The 20110-nt window shown below is 48.2% G+C and overlaps 1 protein-coding gene across 1 annotated transcript in view; it reads left to right on the top strand.

Annotated features, from left to right (window-relative positions):
* Positions 1-20110, top strand: part of TBC1D2 (TBC1 domain family member 2) — a 42996-nt gene that overhangs the window by 8228 nt on the left and 14658 nt on the right. The window contains 3 exon segments of the mRNA XM_005905983.3: positions 5072-5205; positions 9026-9210; positions 17221-17595. Of these exon segments, the coding sequence (XP_005906045.2) occupies positions 5072-5205; positions 9026-9210; positions 17221-17595 (694 nt within the window).

Below are 20110 nucleotides of genomic sequence, written 5' to 3'. Positions count from 1 at the left end.
GTAGCCCACCAGGCTTCTCTGTGCATGGGATTTTTTCAGGCAAGAATACTGGAGTGGGTTGCCATGCCCTTCCCCAGGGGATCTTCCCAACCCAGGGACACAACTCTTATCTCCTATATTGGCAGGCAGATTCTTTGCCACTGAGCTCCAGGGAAACCCATACATATGTGCATAATTGAGATCTATTCAGTGTAACGGAGTGATGGCTTCACAGTTTTCTACAAATGTCAAATGCATCATTATTCACTTTTCGCATGTGTAATTTACTGTATTTCGATTATGTCTCAGCTTCTTTTTCATTTACTCATGTGTGGTATATATAATTTATATTTCCTACTGGCAGGCTTTGTTTTAAACAGCTTATAAGAAGACAGCACTATAGCCTGGCTCTCAGACCACACTGCCTGCATTTGTATCCTGGCCCCACCAGTCATAGGCTATTCCACCCTTGGCAAGATGTTTGAATTCTCTGTGCTTCACTCAGATTGTTAGTAAATGTAAATGCAGTAATGTTTGCCTCATGTGTGTTTGGGGCAAGAAGTTTAAAGGTAAACTGCTTTAGAATTGTGCTTGGGTATCAGTGAGCACTTAAATATTGAATATTATCTGCTGCTTTTATTGTTGCTCTAACTGAAGGGGTGGAAGCTTTGGGGAATTCAGACGATACCCACTACTGATCCTGTTTGGGTGCTTGTTTTCTCTGTGGACGTCAGATGAGCTGGGGCCTCTTAGAAAGCAGAATAGATTGTTTGCTGGACTTGAATTAGAGACCTTGGTTCTGTGTGACTCAAATATAGCATTCCTCTCTGTCGGCTTCAGTGTTTGAATTTGCTTGGGTAACTAGTAGGGGAGTGGTGCTATTCCCAGGAGAGAAACAGATTTTAGGGAAAATAATGATGAGTGTCCTTTAGGGCCTACTGGATAGAGATGGAACTACCACCACAGGCATTTGGATGGAAAGGCCTAGAACTCAGAAGAGAGATCTGATCTGGAGAGAGAGACTTGGGGGTATGCGGCATGATTGAGCCCCCCAGGATGAGTGGACAAGGAGGGCACCCTGCAGAGGATCTTCCCTTGGGTGAAGCAGGAGGGAGCTGGGTACGGGGGTGAGTGTGCTGTGGGGAGAGGGAGCCTGAGGAACCCAAACACCCAGCCAGTGTGTGTCCAGAGTGGTCTCACGAAGATCAAACCAGGATCATGCCTACTGACGGCCACCAAACAAGAGAAGCGGAACCAAGAACATGCAAAAAAGGAAGTTTCTGAGGATCACTGTTACTTGAAATAACCCACAGAAAATGTGAGATGGTGTTGCAAGTGCCCTGTCTGCCCCACAGCCCTGGAAAGACCCTTGTCTCCTGCACGCCCTTGCCTGACTGGGCTTGGTATTTGCTCTTGGCAATGCCATGAGCCCCGGTCATACTCAAGGAAGGACACTGTGCTCAGTGCTTTATGCTCTCACTGAGATGTCTGGACAAACTTGAAAAGTAGCATCTAATGGTTAAGTTCTCAGACATGGGTTAGACATCCACATCTGTGGCTGAGTTCCACCACTTGCTCGCTCTGTGGCTTTGATTCCTTAACCTTTCCAAGTCTCAATTCTTCCTGTCTAGTGGAGGTTATAACAGGACTTACCTCCTTGGGCTCCTGTGGGGAGTAAATGAGTTGAGTGTGTGTAGGTGAGGATGAGATGAGTGAATTCCTAGTGTTTCTCTTGGACCTGGCCCATGCAAGGGCCAGGTCATTGTTGGTTGTGGATATATCCCTCATCTCATTGCACATGAGAAAACCCAGGCTCAGAGAGGATAAATGACCTGCCCAAGGTTATCTTTCCTTCCAGAACAAGGCTTTATGACCACTGCTCCCATGCTCAACCAGGCCTTTCAGACCTAGTTAAACCTACACAGAAAATGATCCATGAACTGCTCTAAGCAAAGTCAATACAGTGGAGATGCCTCTTCCAAGCACAGTAGTTTGGGTGGGTTGTGGCCACCTGGTCTGTGACAGCAGTTAGTGAGCCTCCTGTCCCCAGCAGAGACATATACAAGGGCTTAGAACAATCTTTACTGAACAAAGTTGGGGTTTTTATGCCTTCCCATACCCCAGGAGTGACTACTTGTGAGACCCTGGACATGGTGGGGAGGCTGCAGTCCCTGGGCAAGGCAAAGTGCAATCACCCCACCAGACCGTGCCTCTGGCTACAGGATGTTCCCCAGGGTCTTCGCCAAATCATGTGTGAGATTCATGTCATGGGGCTCAGTACAAGACCAGCAGAGAGTGATAATCGGTAATAGTGCTCCTCTAGGATCAATCCCTGGGTTGCAAAGATCCCTTGGAGAAGGGAATGGCTATCCACTCCAGTATTCTTGCCTGCAGAATTCCATGGACAGAAGAGCCTGACGGGCTATATAATCCATGGGGTTGCAAAGAGTCGGACACAAGTGAGCAACTAATACTTTCATAGTAAGAACTAGGAGGAGGAAATGTCTAGCCCAGGGAGTCAAGGGTACCTTATTCAAGTTCAGGTGTTAGGAGTGCTGAGTTCTAATTTCTTCTCTGTTCTTAATTTAATTGATTAATTTTACCTTCTATCAGTCAGCTGTACTCGCCATAAGAGAACAATCTCATTCTTTTCCTATTCTGGACTCATCTATACCAAAAAGCTGGATTTTGTTTTTTTTTTTTTTTTTAATTTTTTAATTTTTTTTAAATTTTATTTTATTTTTAAACTTTGGATTTTGTTTTAAAAACAAGTTTAAGATCAAATGATAGTCCTTTGAAAAGGTTAACAAAATTGACATACATTTAGCTAGAAAGACCAAGAAAATAAAAGACTCAAATGACTAAAGTCAAAAACGAGAGGGGTACATTACTACCAACCTTACAAAAATAAAAAGATTTATTCAGTTTCAGTGTCAGTTCAGTTCAGTCGCTCAGTCGTGTCCGACTCTTTGCGACCCCCATGAATCGCAGCACACCAGGCCTCCCTGTCCATCACCACCTCCCGGAGTTCACTCAGACTCACGTCCATCGAGTCAGTGATGCCATCCAGCCATCTCATCTTCTGTCGTCCCCTTCTCCTCCTGCCCCCAATCCCTCCCAGCATCAGAGTCTTTTCCAATGAGTCAGCTCTTCACATGAGGTGGCCAAAGTACTGGAGTTTCAGCTTTAGCATCATTCCTTCCAAAGAAATCCCAGGGCTGATCTCCTTCAGAATGGACTGGTTGGATCTCCCTGCAGTCCAAGGGACTCTCAAGAGTATTCTCCAATACCACAGTTCAAAAGCATCAATTCTCTGGCGCTCAGCCTTCTTCACAGTTCAACTCTCACATACATACATGACCACAGGAAAAACCATAGCCTTGACTAGACGGACCTTTGTTGGCAAAGTAATGTCTCTGCTTTTCAATATGCTATCTAGGTTGGTCATAACTTTCCTTCCAGGAATACCATAAACAATTATATGGTAACAAATTAGATAACTCAGATGAAATGGACAAATACCAAGTAAAACAAATGACTGAAACTGACTCAAAAATAGAAAATCTAAGTAGACCTATAACAAGTAAAGAGATTGAATTAGTTATCAAAAACTTACACACACAGAGGACCATCTTATTTTATAGCTCAGTATGCATATATGTAATTCACAAAAGAAAACCCTTTCTAAGTTTTTCTTAGATATTCTCTATTCCATTTTTTAGATGTTTATCTATCTATCTATCTCTATTCCATTTTTTAGATGTTTATCATGATAGCAAACTGATTTTTCAGTCTACCATGGGCTTCTCTGGTGCTCAAATGGTAAAGAATCTGCCAGTGATGCAGGAAACCCGGGTTTGATCCCTGGGTCGGGAAGATCCCCTGGAGAAGGAAATGGTAATCCCACTCCAATATTCCAGTATTCTTGTCCCATGGACAGAGGAGCCTGGAGAGCTACAGTGCCTGGGATCACAAAGAGTCAGACACAAGTGAGCAGCTTGTACAATGGTTCATATCCTGTTTAAAAAACATGGATGTAGTGAACTCTTCATTTTTTTCTTCCTTGTTTATATTTTGGAATATATCTGCTTTTATCGCTTTGCAGAGGGAAAATAAACTCAGTTAAACTGCCTTTTCATCCATTTCAACTCACTGTGAATTTCTCTGTGGTCTGTAGTGCCCGGTCAGCTTTTGGTGATACCGAGTTCCTTCCTGCAGAGCAAACACTGATGAGGGAACTTCCCTGGTTAAGACTGCTCCTTCCAACGCAGGGAGTGTAGCTTTGATGCCTGGTGGGGGAGCCAAGATCCCACATGCCTAGTGGCCAAAAAAACAAAACATAAAGCAGAAGCAATATTGTAACAAATTGAATAAAGACTTTTTAAAAAATAGCCCACGTTGGAAAAAAAAAATCTGTTGAGTCTACACTCTGGGCACATGTGACCCAGTGCCAGGTACCCACAGGCATGCAGGTAGGTTAGTGCCCAGTTCTTGAAGAAAAGACACCATTACTTAGCCTAGGCAAGTGCTTGGTCAAAGGGAGGCCCATCCCTGAAGTACAGTAAGCACCTTGGAGGCTGTGAGGTGATCAGTGAAGGCTGCCGAGAGAACAGGTCTGAGCAGGGAAAGAAAGCAAAGGGAGCAGGAGGCTGGAAGTTGTTTGGAACTTCTCTCAGCAGAAGTCAGGAGCCACTAGTGCTTTTTAAGCCAAGTCGTTCTAAGACCAGGGGAAGGTTTCAGGAAAGTTAATCCGACAAGTCTATTTCAGTGAACAAAGCAGACAAACACCCCTGCCCTCATGGAGCTTACATTCTAGCAGTGGAGTTGGAGGCAGAGGAGTCAAGCTTGTATTGCTTACAAGGAATGTTATGTACGGAAGGTGACGTGTATGATGAAAAAGCGGAAGGAGAAGGATGAGGGTATTGGGAGAGGCTCAGATGGGGTGCATCCTGCAGGGAACCTGGAGTCAGGCAGGCTGATCAGGCCGTGATTGGGGTTGGGGACGTAGCCTGAGCACCAGCAGTGGCAGCGGGGAGGGCAGCAGGCAGCACAGCAAGGCCATCAGCCTCGTGACCCTCTATTTTCCTTTCAGAAACACAATGTGTAACATCCGGGGCAACAAGCAGACCCAAGGAGCAAACCACAGACCCCCCGGAGAAGATTCTCCACTGAGCGAGGAGACGCAGAGAGAGGAGCAGCCCTCTCCCCCTGGCCCTGGCGCCCCAGGTGAGCTCTGCCCAGGCCCGAGCTGCCTTCAGAGACTAAGTTGGTGTCCTCTGTCTTCCCCTAAACCAGCGTCCCTGCTTTTGTGTCAAAGACGGAACGATCCAGATCAGTCCTCCTGGGCTTCCATGGGTCTAGCAGCAGTAACGATTCTTTTTTTTTTCTTAATTGAATTTATTTCGCTGTGCTGAATCTCCTTTGCAACAGGCAGGATCTTTAGGTGCAGCATGCAAACCGTTAGTTGCGACATGTGGGATCTAGTTCCCCAACCAGCGATTGAACCTGGGTCCCCTGTATTGGGAATGCAGGGCCTTGGCCACTGGACCACCAGGGAAGTCCCCCCACCCACTTTTATTTTTAAATTGTGGTCAAAATACATAACAAAATTTACCACTTTAACCAATTTTAAGTGTAGGATACTTGCACATTTCTTGTGCTACCATCACTTTCCATCACTACCATCCATTTCCAGAACACCTTTCATTTTCCCAAACTGAAACACCAAGAAATGATTCTTGAAGTAATAAAGGAAAATATCTCTCACTTTTTCTCCCTTCCTTTTTTTTTTTTCAATTTGTAAAGAAAGGATATGAAAATGCTTTTCTGGGATGACTAAAATCAGATGAGCCTGAAGAAGCAGAACAAGTGACTTCAAAGTATTCTTTCCTACCATGATATGGCACTTTATTATTTGTTTTTCAAAATATGAGTGACCCATCAGGGTGGGTTGGCATCTTTGAATGGGCATTCATACCTTAGGACATATTTTAACTTGGAAATAATTGGGAAAAAACTAGCTAAGTCTTATGGTAGAGAGAACCCCTGGGCTGCACAGAAGTGACTTTAGTGTGGAGCACTGTCTGGTAAACCAACAGCCCAAGAGAAAATCAGTACTATATCGAATCAATAGCAGGTTCTTTGTACCAGGGCTACTCTAAACGGTTTTCCTTTTTTTGCTGGGTCGGGGGGCAGTGGTCACAGTTTCGTTAAGATATCCAAGAACTTTCAGGTGTACCAGCTGAATTTAGAAAAGACAGAAGAACCAGAGATCAAATTGCCAGTAATTCACATACCATGCAATTCACTCCTTTGAAGCATACAATTCAGTGGCTTTCAGTATGTTCAGAGTTGTGCAACCCATCACCATAATCTATTTTAAAACTTTTCTTTTTTCTTATTTTATTTACTTGGCTGTGCCAGTTGCAGCATGCAGACTCTTTTAGTTGCAGCTTATGAATTCTTGAGTTGTGGCATGTGGAATATGGTTCCCCAACCAGGGATTGAACCCAAGGCCCCTGAACTGAGAAATCCTTAAAACATTTTTATTACCCTCAGCAGGAACCCTATACTGCTCAGTCATCAGTCTCAGTCTCCATCTTCCTCCAGCTCTAGGCAAACATTAATCTTCTTTCTGCCTCTATAGATTTACTTTTTCTGGACATTACATAGAAATGGAATCTACCACATATAGTCCTTTGTGATGGGTGTCTTTTACTAAAGCAGGATCTTTTCAAGTTTCATCCACATGCACGAAAGGCTTTACACTCCATTAATCCATTTAGTCTTTACAACGACCTGAGCAGTAAATACTGTTGTTCTCATTTAATAACCAAGTGGACTGGGGACCGTTGTGTGGAGTGACTGGCTCATGGCTGCACAGTGAGTACAGAATAAGATTCAGGCCCAACAATCTGGCCCCATACTGCTGCCTGAAGCCTCATTTCTAAGTCTTGCCTTTGAAATCTACCTCTTTATTGTCATGAAACCTTGTCCGCACAAGCAAAATCTGATACACAAAGCAGATAAAAGCAGAACTGGGAGTCTAGGCTCTTTCAAAGCCTCTCCCTAGTCAGCCTTTGAGGCACTCCCGTGAAATCCTAGGGCACTGATTGAAAACCACTGCCTTAGGCCTACTTTTCCTCAACTGTAAGATAGGCACAGTGATGCTACCCTGCCTGCCCTCAGGGCTGCTGGACAGCAGTGTTATTAGAGGGTAGCAGGGCTCCAGGGAGCCTCCCTGCTCTCTTAGACCCCATGACAAGAGAGAGAAGCATTGCATTCATCTGAGCACTGCAGGCTGCTTTGTAACTGGCCCAACCAGATTTCTTTTGGGCTGCCGTGGCAACCCTGGCTTCCCTGGTGGCTCAGTGGTAAAGAATCAGCCTACAAAGCAGGAGATGAGGGTTCGATCTCTGAGTTGGGAAGATCCCCTGGAGAAAGAAATGGCAGCCCACTCCAGTATTCTTGCCTGGGAAATCCCTGGACAGAGGAGCCTGGCAAGCTACAGTCCATGGGTTCACAAAGAGTCGAACACAACCACGCAACTCAACAACAACAATCAGGTTTCTTTTAAGTCTGGAAAAAGACCATTTTGTTCCTACCTTCAACAAGACCAAGGAGTTGTTTTTTATCTGTTCCAGACTATCTGGTTGTCCCTTGGCCTGGTCCCTGAAGAAAGTTGCTAAAGTCATCGGGCTCATTTTGCGAGTCCTATCTGTCCTCTCCCCTGGGATCTCATACCTCATCCTTAGTTTTAACATCATAGTCCTAAAAGGACTAGGTATGACTCCTTAAGATGTACTATTGGGGGAAGATAAATGAGTAAATTGAGTTAGAAAATTAAGATGGCTCAAGAAAAAAATCCTACACTGTACCAAAGTAGGCAGCAAATGTGGCTCTGAACTTTTCAGCAGCCAAGGCAAAGAGGGAAATGTAAGCAGTTAGATTTATTTTTCAGTGTCCATAAAACTATAAACACATATTTTCTTGAAAGAAGCAAAGATTTTTCTGGCACTGAGAGCTGAGAAGAATTTCTGTTGGGCCCTCATAACAGACATGGTGTATGCCATGCAGTCAAAATTCTGAAAATCTCTTGACCTTGAGACCATTGCATGGCCCTACATGCAGGCTGATGGCAGAGCTCTAAAGCACAGGCTGGGATAGGGTGGGACAAGTGATTTTTCAAACACTAGATTTAAGAATAAAATTTAGCATGGATCAGCAAACATTTTCTGCAAAGAGCCAGAAGAGCAAATATTTGAGTCTTTGTAGGCCATGCAGTCTCTATGGCAAGTACTCAACTCTGCCTTTGTGGTGTGAGAGCAGTGCAGACAATGCACACATAAATGAGCAGGGCTGGGTTCCAATAAAACTTTATTTACAAAAGCAGGCCAGGGCCTGATTTGGCCTATGGGCCATTGGTTGCTGACCCAGGCCCTAGAGGAAATAAAAGGATATAGCCTTGAGACATTCAGCTATGGAAAGTATGACTCTCCTAATTTAGCTTGTAATTAGAATCAAATGAAGGTTTCCATTACTCACTGGGACGAGAAGGCAGAGTATGGATCTTCTGTGCTCCTGTCAGTGGACAGATCTGTGTGCTTTGAAAATCGCCCGGAGTGTAGAGGAGGAATCCTGAAATAAGAAAAAGTACATCCAGCCTGGACCTGTGGCTGAGGAGATGGCCACCTGGCAGACACCAGCAGGGTCATAGGAGGTAGCACCTGCAGGGTGAAATCAGAGAGTAGGGAACAGGCACGGTTTGGAGGATGGGCTGGATGAGCCAGCCAGCACAGTGTAAACAATGTTGATTTAGTTTCTTGATTCTCAGAATGTGATCCCTGCACAAGTTATATCAGTATCCCCTAGGAACGGTTAAAAATGCAAATTCTCAAGCCCCTCCCCAGGCCTATTGATGGAAAAACTCTGGGAGGTGGGTCCCCAATCTACATTTTACCAGGCCTTCCAGGGCTTCTGCAGCAACCCCAAGGTTGAGAACTACTGAGGCCGCTGATCACAACCTCTGTGTTCTCCTTTTGAGCAGGGAAGGATCCAGCAAATTCTCCGAAGTCCTCTCTGACCACCAGTCTCATTCGGAAAGCCAAAAGCCAGAGCAACACCTTCCCGCTCTTCAGTGAAGGGCTCATGCGGAACCGAACTGCCCAGGAGAAAGTACTGGCCTTGGAGCAGCAGGTTCTGATGCTCACCAAGGAGCTAAAGGCTCAGAAGGTGAGCTCTGGCCCCAGAGAGGCCCCAGGCTCTGGTGCTCTCCTCTGGGCCTGGTGCCCCTGGACAAATCAGATATGATATGTTCACTAGTCTAGGTCCTTAAACAGCCAAACTGCATGTGGCTGGGAATACTGTGCTGTTGATCAGTCAGGGACATGCTGTCACTCGGACTAGGTGACCGAAGGCCACCAAGGACAGGGTCTCTCAGATCTCCCCTGGGAGACTGTCCATGACCTGACCCCACACCTGAAGAGGGACAGTGTTTGGAGGAGAGTGATCTGCATGCAAGGTCCTGGGAGGGGCCACTGAAGGAACTGGGGGATCTTTGAGCTGGCAGCTGGTAACTGGGTATAGATTTCTGAAGGACTGTCACGGGGCAGAAAAAGCAGACAGGTCTCTGTGCGGCCCAAGGGCTAAGCACAGAGGACAGTGACAGGGAGAAAGATTCAAGTGTTGTAGAGACAGAAGTTAATTCTAGCAGTTAAAAGAAAGAGCTACATGGTCGTTGTAGAAAACAGGTCACACACATACACAGATGTGCAAATCCTTCAAAAATCCTACCAGCCAGAGAGTAAATCAGGTTCACATCTGGCAGTGACCTCATGAAGTAGTCAGGGTCACGTGGCAGAGCAGCAGTGGGGAATGCAGCAGAGGCAGTAGGTTCTCTTTAGCACAATAAGAGTGATTACACCAGCACAGTTGCTACCGAAAATCCTGAGCTCAGGGCCCGTGGTGCTGTAGAGATGGGCCCGGCTGAGGTCCCAGGCTCCTTCTCCTCTGAGAGGAAGGTGTACACTCTCGTGCTTGAGCCTTGGCTAAGAAAACCCAATACGAAAATTATTATGAAACCCTGAGTCTCTTTCTGCATTACTTCTGCTCTTGCTCCTGGGGAGGTAAAGAGTATATTGTATTTACTTCTAAATAGTCTCTCCTTTGTTCGTTTCTTCTTTTCCGTTCTGTTCTGTTTTTGGAGAACACAGTCCAGAAAAGCACTCTCCCTACCTTGTTTTGGCCCTTTCTCTGCCTTTCTCACCCTAAACAGTTATTTTGGGAACCAGCAGAGCCTTCATACCTGGCAGGTCAGGGGTTACATTTAATGAAGCAGCAGGTGACTTTAGTCCTCAAAGGAGGAAACTCATCCATTCCTGGGTTCTCTGCTCATTTGTTTATTCACCCAGCCTTCTCTGAGGCCCTGTTACAGACACACGGTGTTCTAGGCACTGGAGAACAAACGGTGAGAAAAGACACAGCCCTTACAGCACCCAAATATATCCTTACAGCAAATGAAGTCTCCTCTGATGACACCTAGCACCCCAGCCATCACTCTTGTCTCCCGTTACCTTTGTGTTCCCGTCGTGAGGGTGTGTTCCCGTCGTGAGTGTCATGAGTCCGCTCCTGAGAACCAAGGGCATTAAGCTGAGCTGTAGCAGTTTCCTGATTCTTGGACCAGGACAGCGAAAGTCCCAAACCTGACCTGGAAAGGAAGAGAAATGTAGAATGCAGACACTTCCTCTCCTTTCTGTGCATCTTCTCCCTTCTTTCTAGGAAGTGTGGGTGGCCTTTCCTCTTAGGGTGTTGTTGCTGCTGCTGCTGCTAAGTCGCTTCAGTCATGTCCGATTCTGTGCGACCCCATAGACGGCAGCCCACCAGGCCCCAGCATCCCTGGGATTCTCCAGGCAAGAACACGGGAGTGGGTTGCCACTTCCTCCTCCAATGCATGAAAGTGAAAAGTGAAAGTGAAGTCGCTCAGTCCTGTCCGACTCTTAGAGACCCCATGGACTGCAGCCCACCAGGCTCCTCCGTCCATGGGATTCTCCAGGCAGGAGCACTGGAGTGGGGTGCCATCGCCTTCTTGTCAAGTGAAGAAGCCCTGGGAGACCTAGTGGTTGCCCCTAGTGGTTGTGCAACCCTGGAGGATTCTTCGTTCTTCACTAAATGAGGCCAGCTCTTGGACATTAGTAAGGGCCACCTGGGCTGTTGACAGCTCCCCTACAGTCAGCCTGAAAACATCAGGGAGAAGTTGTTCAAGCATTAGAGAATCTGGACTTTCTTACTCGTGCACTTTCTTGGGACAGAGAGTGGGAAGAGACTGTCTTGGGACTGAGCTTTTGCCTCAGGGAATGAGTGAATTGCCTGCTCTCTGACCCATCATTTCCCAAATGCACTTCAGTCTAGTGGGCAATTCAACGCACAGACCTTTAAATAAGACGGTCCTGGCCCTGAGCAAGTTCCCTAACCTCTCTCAGTCTCCACTTCCTCCTCTATAAATGGAGCTATCATCAAATAGGGCTATCATCATGTTTTACTGAAAAGGTCTGTGTCAAGACTCACAAAACTCAGTACCTGGCAGCCAGCAGCTGCCCCAGACATGCAGGTGTGGTCATCTTGGCTGTGACTTCGGCATTCTGTGCCCTCCCTGTTGACTCCTTCCCGCACACACCCCGAGGGCCTCTGAGAATTCTGCTTGTGGGCCAGAGGCTGTCCTTACCTTTATTCCACATTTGGAACAGGGGCCCCAGTTTTACCAACTGGGGTTTTGCCCGCAACCCAAATACCAAAACCAAAGAGAGGAAGGAGAAGAGGTAGACTCTTGACCCAGAGATGAGACAGAGGAGGCTGGCACCATCTTGGGGTGCCCAGTGGTACCCTAGGCACTCAGAAATGCTGGTCAGAGAGCAGCTCTCCATCTGAGACCATCTAAGTCTAATGCTTCAGCTGCAGAAAGAGTCCACTGGACTTCTGGGCCTGGCGCCAACAGATACCTGCTTGTGTCTCTTCAGTGGGAAGATACACCTTCCTGCCTTAGGCTGTAAAAGGACCCAGGAACTGGGGGTCTTGTCCTGGCTCAATCAGCCAGGCAGACACTGCCAATAGTAAAGAGCTTGTATCTCAAGCTCTGTTGGCTGCTCTGGAGGGCACAGAGGCACTCTGGGGACTCCACTGCCCGGAACATGGAGAAAACGTGAGCACAGGTCACTGCTGGCGTGCAGGCTGGTGCCCTCCATGCGCTGTCCTCCTTAACTTACAGCAGTTATCCTCGCCTTTCCTGACAGACACCAGAGTCCTGGGAGGTTCTGCATGCCCGTGCCCTCCTGGGCAGCAAACCAGGGATCAGGCTCTGGAGTCTGCCTCCAGAGCTTCTGCCCTTTTCACTGCACCCTGTTCAAGGGGCTCGGGAGGTGGGTGACTTGCTCATGGTCACACAGCTGGAAGAGCCAGGCCTTGGGCACTGGTATCCTTCCCCAAGTCCAGGACTCCTCACAGCCCAGCCGCCTCCTCTCTAGTCTCACAGGATAGCCCCATGTCTATGGGGGCCAGTGGTTCCCTAACCTCTCTCAGTCTCCACTTCCTCCTCTATAAATGGAGCTATCATCAAATAGGGCTATCATCATGTTTTACTGAAAAGGTCTGTGTCAAGACTCAAGTCTGTGTCAAGACTGCCTAACACCACAACTGCTCTTCAGGAGAAATGAATGCACTTCCTGTGATTCCAATACCCATGAGGCCATTACCCATCCTAGGCCCCTGCAGTGCTGGCCCCAGAGGAGATCTGGACTCTGGGAGGTGTCCAGAGTTTACCAGGCAGCTTTGGCCCAGTGAATCAGGCTTTTAGAGTCAACAGCCTTGCACCCAACCTGAAGGCTGTCTGCTCCAGCAGATGGAAGGCTGGCCTTTGTGGTAATGTTGGCCATCTGTTGGCTTCTAAGCAGGATGAACTCCTCCTGGGCCCTGCCTGTGGCCAGCTTAGTGCACTCAGGATTACTTGGTGAAGGTGTGTAACTCGCTTAGGACACTTGGTTGGAGCAAAGTGCAAGCTCTCACTTCCCAGAACTGCAGACAGAGACTTAAGAATACAGGTCCTGGGGTCACAGAGGGAGGGTTGAGAGGGCGCCCTCAGCACTGAAAGATTGAAAGGGGTATTTCAGCATGGGGAAGGACGCTTGCCACACTTTCTCTGTCATCCTTTTGGTGCCTCTTGGTGGCATAGGACCATTATCTATTTTACACACGAGAAAGCTGAGGTTCCATTTTCTGAAACACGCACATTAGGTCCACCTTCATGGACCTGGAATGGGAACCCAGGGCTCCTTCACCTGCTCACAGCTGGCCCTGAGCCCCTTAGGGGTAAGAGGATGCCCAGTCCAGTGCTCTTCCCACAAGCACTGTTGGACCCACCCACCTTGATTTTAGTGAGTGGTGAAGATATCAACTCGTTCATAAGATAAATGATTTATTGACTTTTAAAATACTTACTAAAATGACAACTTGTTACCCATTGTTAAAATCTAAGGTGGGCCAAACAATGATTCGATTAAGAAATATTAGAAGTATCACTGAGCCAGCTCTTCTAAGCCTCAGTCCTAAGGCCTTGCTGGGGATTGTGGGAACTGGAAACAAGCCAGGTGTCCATCCTCGGGGATGGGATGAAGGGTATCGTGTGCTCCATACAAGGAATACTCTTGAACTGTTGCAAATGCGTGTTGTTCGATAATGACTGACCTGGAGAGCTGCTTTCACATGTTGTAAGGACAAAAGCAGCTTCAAAATGGGATGTTCTAGCTTTGCTTTTTGTTTTTTGTATTTCTATTTGATGTATATATGTGTTTTGGTGACTGCCTTGTTTCACCTGGCATAAAGTCCTCAAAGGTCATCCATGTTGTAACATGTAATAGGATTTCCTTCATTTTTAAGAGCGAACAATATTCCATCGTATGCCACATTTCATTTATCCATGCACCATCAATAGACACTTGGGTTGTTTCCACCTCTTGGGTTTTGTGAATAATGCTGCTATGAATATGGGTTATTTCTATTTTTAAAGAAATCAAAAGAAGCATTTCTATGCAAAACCCATTAATTACACATCATGGAGAAGTCAAAGGTCTTAGGACTGGAGTTGGGAGCCCTCTGCTCTAGCTGCAGTTTCCCCACTCGGGATCCACCAGGTCCCTTTAGTTCTCTGCTTCCTTGAGCTTCAGTCTCCCCATGGGACAGTGGGGTGACTGGCCCAGGTGGTCTCCCGGGGCCGGCCAGCCTCCAGGTTTCCCAAATCCATGATCCATTCCTGCTTCTCCTTTCACTTGCTGCTCTGGCTCCACTATCTCTGGGTCCCTTTCTTCCTGTCTCATTCTGGTGCCCATATCCTGGGATGAGAGGACAGACTCCTGGCCTGGTGTTTTGGTCTTGGATTTTGAGAGCCAGATGTGGGAAGGGGGAGACAGCTGATGGAATGAAATGGGCCTCAGAGTTGACTCTGCCACCCTGGGGGACAGATACCCACCCAATTCTGAGGCTAGGGCAAGTCCAAACAGTGGCCTGTGTGGGGTTAATTCACCAGGCAGTTAGCCAGGGTAGCCTCCAAATCTCCGCTGAAGCAGAAAATGGTCTGGGCTTCTCAGTCACCGGCAGCCACAGGAATGCTAATCTCTCTTTGCACAGCCCTGCGGAGCTGAGTTCTAAAAATTCCTAACATTCCGGTTTGGTTTTCAACCGCCTCCCACCCACCTCCCCTCCACACCCAGGACCTGCAGCTGCATACCTGTTCTTTCACTCCACTGAGCCTTTGCGTAAGCAGTTGGCTCAGCCCCATCTGCAAAGTCCTCCCAATCCTCAGCTCCCTCCATCTGCCCCATGTCTCCCACCTGCTGCTTGACCATCTCTGGCCCTCCTCATTCTTCAGAATCAGTTTAAGCTGCTCCACCTTTCTATGAAGTGTACTGGTCACCCCGCCCCCTGGCACCCCGCCTCCACCCCAGACGAAAGTCATTGCCCACTGCCCTGTGCCCCGACAGACACCCCTGCTTCCGTCTCTCGCAGTAAATCACTCCACAGCAGTGGTTCACCTTTGCTTCCATCAGCCTCTGTGGCCCTTGAGGGTGGGAATGGTGACTGGTCCCTCTCTGGGTCCCAGGGCCTGGCACGGGGCCTGGCACTGAGTGAGCACTTGATACAGGTTAGATGGATGGATAGAAGAGAAAGAACCAGAAAAGGGACAGTCACTAGTACCAAGGTTTCAGAAGTTGTATGCTAACTTGGTCTTATCATTAGCTTCTCAAATGAAGTTATGATTTGGGGCAGTTCTCCTCCAAAATGGAATTGTTCTTAGCAAACCACGCTATCCAGCCAATCATTTATTTAAATGCTTTGGCATACATACAGTTAAGGTGTCTCCAGGGAACCACATTTTTCCAGATGAGACTGGCAGGGAGCATGGCAGTGTGACCTAAAGACCCCACCTGCAGGTCTGAGGTTCACATGAGACTGGCTGCTGAGCTGCCTGATTTCTGATACCCTGGTCCTGGCCCCAGATGAATTCATATCCCTGCTTTGGGGCAGAACAGGTCCCCAGTGCTGGGAAGGTTGGAAGCTCAAAGGCACAGGGAATCAAACCTTGAATGCTCAGTGTACTTGAATGAATCAGGTGGCCCTGCGAAGAACTAAATCGAGGTCTGTTGCTTCTGAACTCCCTGCTGCTTCCTTGCACCAGCCTCACAGGCATCGTTTGGTAGGCAGAGGCGTGGACACAGATGGATTGAATGAAGCCCCAGGTGTTGTGGCTTGGTGTGAGGATTGCCAGCACGTTTTCTCTCTAATGCCGCCTCAACTCGATTGGTAGTGACTGCATGGATGCCATGTTCAGAAGGATTCTGAGGCCTCAGCTAGGGTTAGCAGGAAGGAATACTGAGATTGATTATGAACGTCTGGCTCAGGAGTGAGAGGGAAGAGCCATGCCACACCGCTGCCACTCCACCTTCAATACTGACCAAGCACAGGCAGCTCAGTGGCTGAATGACTTGGGATTAAATTCCACTCTGCTGGGCCTCCGTTTGTTCATTTCTGAAACAGACATGTATAGGGTATGGGCAGAAGCCTTAAAGTATTATAAAGCTTAAAGCCTTAAAGCCTATAACATATTGGAAGTTAATTTCTCTCTGACATTGAAGAATCCAGAGTGAAGTGCACAGTTCTGAGCTGGCAGGACAACTGTGTCATCTTCAATATGCAAGTTCTGCTTGTGAGCCTAACGTGGCTACTTCAGTTCTTGCCATTTCCCAGGCAGAAGGAAAGGGAACTGGGCCAGGGCAGTGTGTGTGCAGTGGTTTGGAAGGTATGACCCAGAAGCTACCCACAGCATTTCTCATATCCCATTTAGGCAGAATAATCACTTGACCACATCTAGCTGTGAGCTTGGCTGGGCGATGTAATCCTTTGCTGGGGATCCATGTGTCTAACTAAAACTCTCTTTTTTTTTAATATTTATTAATTTTTTTGATGGCTTCCCTGGTGGCTCAGACGGTAAAGAATATGCCTTCAGTGTGGGAGACTCAGGTTTGATCCCTGGGTTGGGAAGATCTCCTGGAGAAGGGAATGGCAACCCACTCCAGTATTCCTACCTGGGGTTGCAAAGAGTCGGACATGACTGAGCACACACACACACGTACATTAATTTTTTTCACTTGGCTGTGCCACATCGTAGTGGCAGCTTGCAGGATCTTGGATCTTTGTTGTGGCTTGCTGGATCTTTAGCTGCAGCTTGCAGGATCTAGTTCCCTGACCAGGGATCAAACCTGCATTGGGAGCTCAGAGTCTTGGCCACTGCACCAGCAGGGAAGTCCCTAAAGCTCTTTTAAACAGAAAGAGAGAATGTGGGTGCTAGAATGAGATATCCCAGGAGATGATGGTCTTCTCAGGTGGTTCTAGTAGTAAAGAACCCGCCTGCCAGTGCAGGAGATATAAAAGACACAGGTTCGATCCCTGTGTCAGGATGATCCCCTGGAGGAGGGCACGGCAACCCACTCCAGTACTCTTGCCTGGAGAATCCCATGGACTGAGGAGCCTGGCAGGCTACAGTCCAGAGTCGGACACGACTGAAGCGACTTGGCATGCATGCAGGAGATGATACCCACCACCTCCCAGGGCTTGTAGGAGAACTGATGACAGCATTCGCCTTGCCTCTGGCACCTCACAGGCCTTCCCTGAGTTTCTGGGCGCTTCTCCTTTCCCACGCAGGAGCTGGTGAAGATCCTGCACAAGGCGCTAGAGGCAGCCCAGCAGGAGAAGAGGGTGTCCAGCGCATACCTGGCAGCGGCCCAGGACAAGGACCGGCTGGAGCTGGTGCGTCACAAAGTGCGGCAGATTGCGGAGCTGGGCCGGCGGGTGGAGGCCCTGGAGCGGGAGCGGGAGAGCCTGGCGCAGACAGCAAGCCTGCGGGAGCAGGAAATACGGGAACTGCAGCAGCACGTGCAGCTGCTCCTGGACAAGAATCAGGCCAAGCAGCAGGTCATCTGCAAGCTCTCTGAGAAGGTCACCCAGGACTTCATGAAGGCCCCAGAGGAGGCTGACAGGGACTTCCTGAGCCAACAGGAGAAGATGGAGCACCTAAAGGTAGGTAGGAAAAAAAAAAAGGTAGGTAGGGGCCCTGGGCCCTTGGGGAGGACACTGGTCTTGACCCCAGGGGTTTTCTAGGTAGAACTGGGGTGATCCTTAATCTGGACAATTCATATTTGAAACAGATGTTGGTGGAAGCATTGCTGCACACTCCCTCACTTTCTTATCCAGAGTACCCAATGCAGCTTGACGTTTTCATGATACCCTAAGCTGAAAAGTGTACGTATCTCTAAATTATCAGAGTAGAGATGGAAAAGCCCAAGTTGGAGTCAGAACTCCTAAGCACTCTGGGGCCGGCCTGGTCAGCTTCCTTCAGTGCCACATTGATGTCCTTGGAAGCCACCGAGGTGCCCAGTGGCCCTCTTCAGCAGTCCTGCACACAAGTGGTGACCTGTGCTGCTGTGACTTGGTCTTGATGACAATAATAATCGGTACCCCTACATACAGATTGTTGATGGTGAGGTGTCCACCATCCTAAGTGCCCTTTCTACATCACTTCATTTAGTCCTCGAACCAGCCCTGGAAGGCAGCCACTTATGTGCTCCCCACTACAGAGGAGGATGCCAGGGCTGTGAAAGGTGAAGTTGCTTGCCCAGGGCTGTGTGTGGAGGAAGTGAGGGAAGCCCTGGGCTCCAGCTCCCTTCTCTGACCATTCTGTCTGCTTTGCTGCCTTCCCAGTGCTTCTAGCCACCACTGTCATCCCTTTCTCACCCTCGTGCAGGCTGTGGCTCTCACCCATCTCCCAGGGACCAGTTACCGCTCAGGAGGTGAGGACTTTATTAAAGGTGTGATGCCTGCCACAGGCTGCAACCTCCTCCCTGGAGGGTGGTGACAGGAGCTGGGAACAGGTGCTTTCAGCCCCCACCATCCCTACAGGCAGCCATATAGCCCCAGTCAGTCCTGCCCCAACCCTGGCACTCACAGCCACATAAATATACTTCGGATTACTGTGGGAATCCCAAACCGCTATATCAAAGAACTACTATTGGTGGGGGTCGTGGGGGCGGGGGAAAGGAAAAAAAAGATAAAGAAATGCAGGAGCTTTTGAGAAACCAGTGGGCAGTGTGGTGCAATAGCCACTCCCCAAGCTCTGAAGTCAGGCAGACTGCCTCTTGCTAGCTGTGTGACCTTGGGCAAATTATCTCGCCTTTATATTACACGGCCTACCCAGTCCTAGTTGTTAGAAGGATAAAAGATGACACGAAACCCAAATTTCTTTCCCTTTCTTTTTCAGCAGGAAAAAGCACATAAGTAGTCTCTGAACCTTTTCCCTTATTTGGTCTAAAATCAGAAATTCTTTTGAGTTCAAAAGGAAAACAAAATCTTTCAAATGCAGATGCAGCTAGGTTGTTAGAAAGCTCTGAAGTGAAAGTTGCTTAGTCGTGTCCAACTCTTTTTGACCCCATGGACTATACAGTCCATGGAATTCTCCAGGCCAGAATATTGGGGTGGGTAGCCTTTCCCTTCTCCAGGGCATCTTCCCAAACCAAGGATCAAACCCAGGTCTCCCGACCTGCAGGTGGATTCTTTACCAGCTGAGTCATAAGGGAAGCCCTGAGTCCCTCACAAAGTGGTGAAGATTGCTTCCATCAGATTGCTTTCCTACTCTGCTCCGCCTGCTAAGTGTCTTTCTCCTTTCTGTGCCATTCTGCTGGAACCCACTGTTGAAGACCCAGTGAAGCAGCATGGGGGTGAGAGAAATGGACTTGCGCAAGCATGGACTCACCTAGGAGACTGAATGTGCCCCTGAATTTGCATGTCTAGGAGTTTGTCAGTGAGCTCAGAGATGAAGAGACTCTGGGTACGATTCACATCACCCATGCTTACATTGACAGCTGCTCCCCCGAGGTTGTTAGAAAGCCATCAGTCCTTCAGCTGACACCATGGAGGTGTTTTGTGCTAGAAAGAGTTGTACGTACTAGACTCCCTTACTTTTAGCCTTTGGGTCTTTGATCCAGGAGAAAATAGAAAATCCATCAAAACTCCACTGTTTGTAGGTTTAGGGACAGAACGTGTTCACATCTCCTGCTTGCCCTTGTGATTGAGGACACTCAACTTTGAGGAAATTGCCCCCTGTTGTCCAAACTGTCAGTGTGAGAACAGAATCATTGACCTCTTGAATACAGAGCTTGGCTGGCAGGGCCAGCCACGTCCTGGAGAGGAGGAAGCACTGATCCAGGGTCACACAGCAGAAGTGGCAGCCAGACCCTGGCTCTCCCCATGTCCCATCTGCTCCCTCCCCACTAGCACCAGGGCCGCTCTACGTGCCGTTTTCCAAAGAGGGTTCCCGGCTCCCTCGTCCCTGTGAGAGCAGGCGGGTAGACGCTTCTTCCTTGTCCCCTCTCTCCAGTTGTGTTTTTCTCATTTACTTTCCTGGTGACAGTCACATGGCTTTTCTCTTCTCTGAGGTTTCTCTTTTTCCTTCCTACAGTTCTGAGCCAAGAAGAACACTCAGGGTAGGGCAGTGAGTGGACGGGAAGGCACTGCCCGGACGCCACCCCTGGACGCCACC

The sequence above is a fragment of the Bos mutus genome, chromosome 8 (genome assembly GCF_027580195.1).
Source record: "Bos mutus isolate GX-2022 chromosome 8, NWIPB_WYAK_1.1, whole genome shotgun sequence".
In the NCBI taxonomy this organism is placed as follows: domain Eukaryota; kingdom Metazoa; phylum Chordata; class Mammalia; order Artiodactyla; family Bovidae; genus Bos; species Bos mutus.
This window is presented reverse-complemented; position numbering and strand designations above follow the sequence as displayed.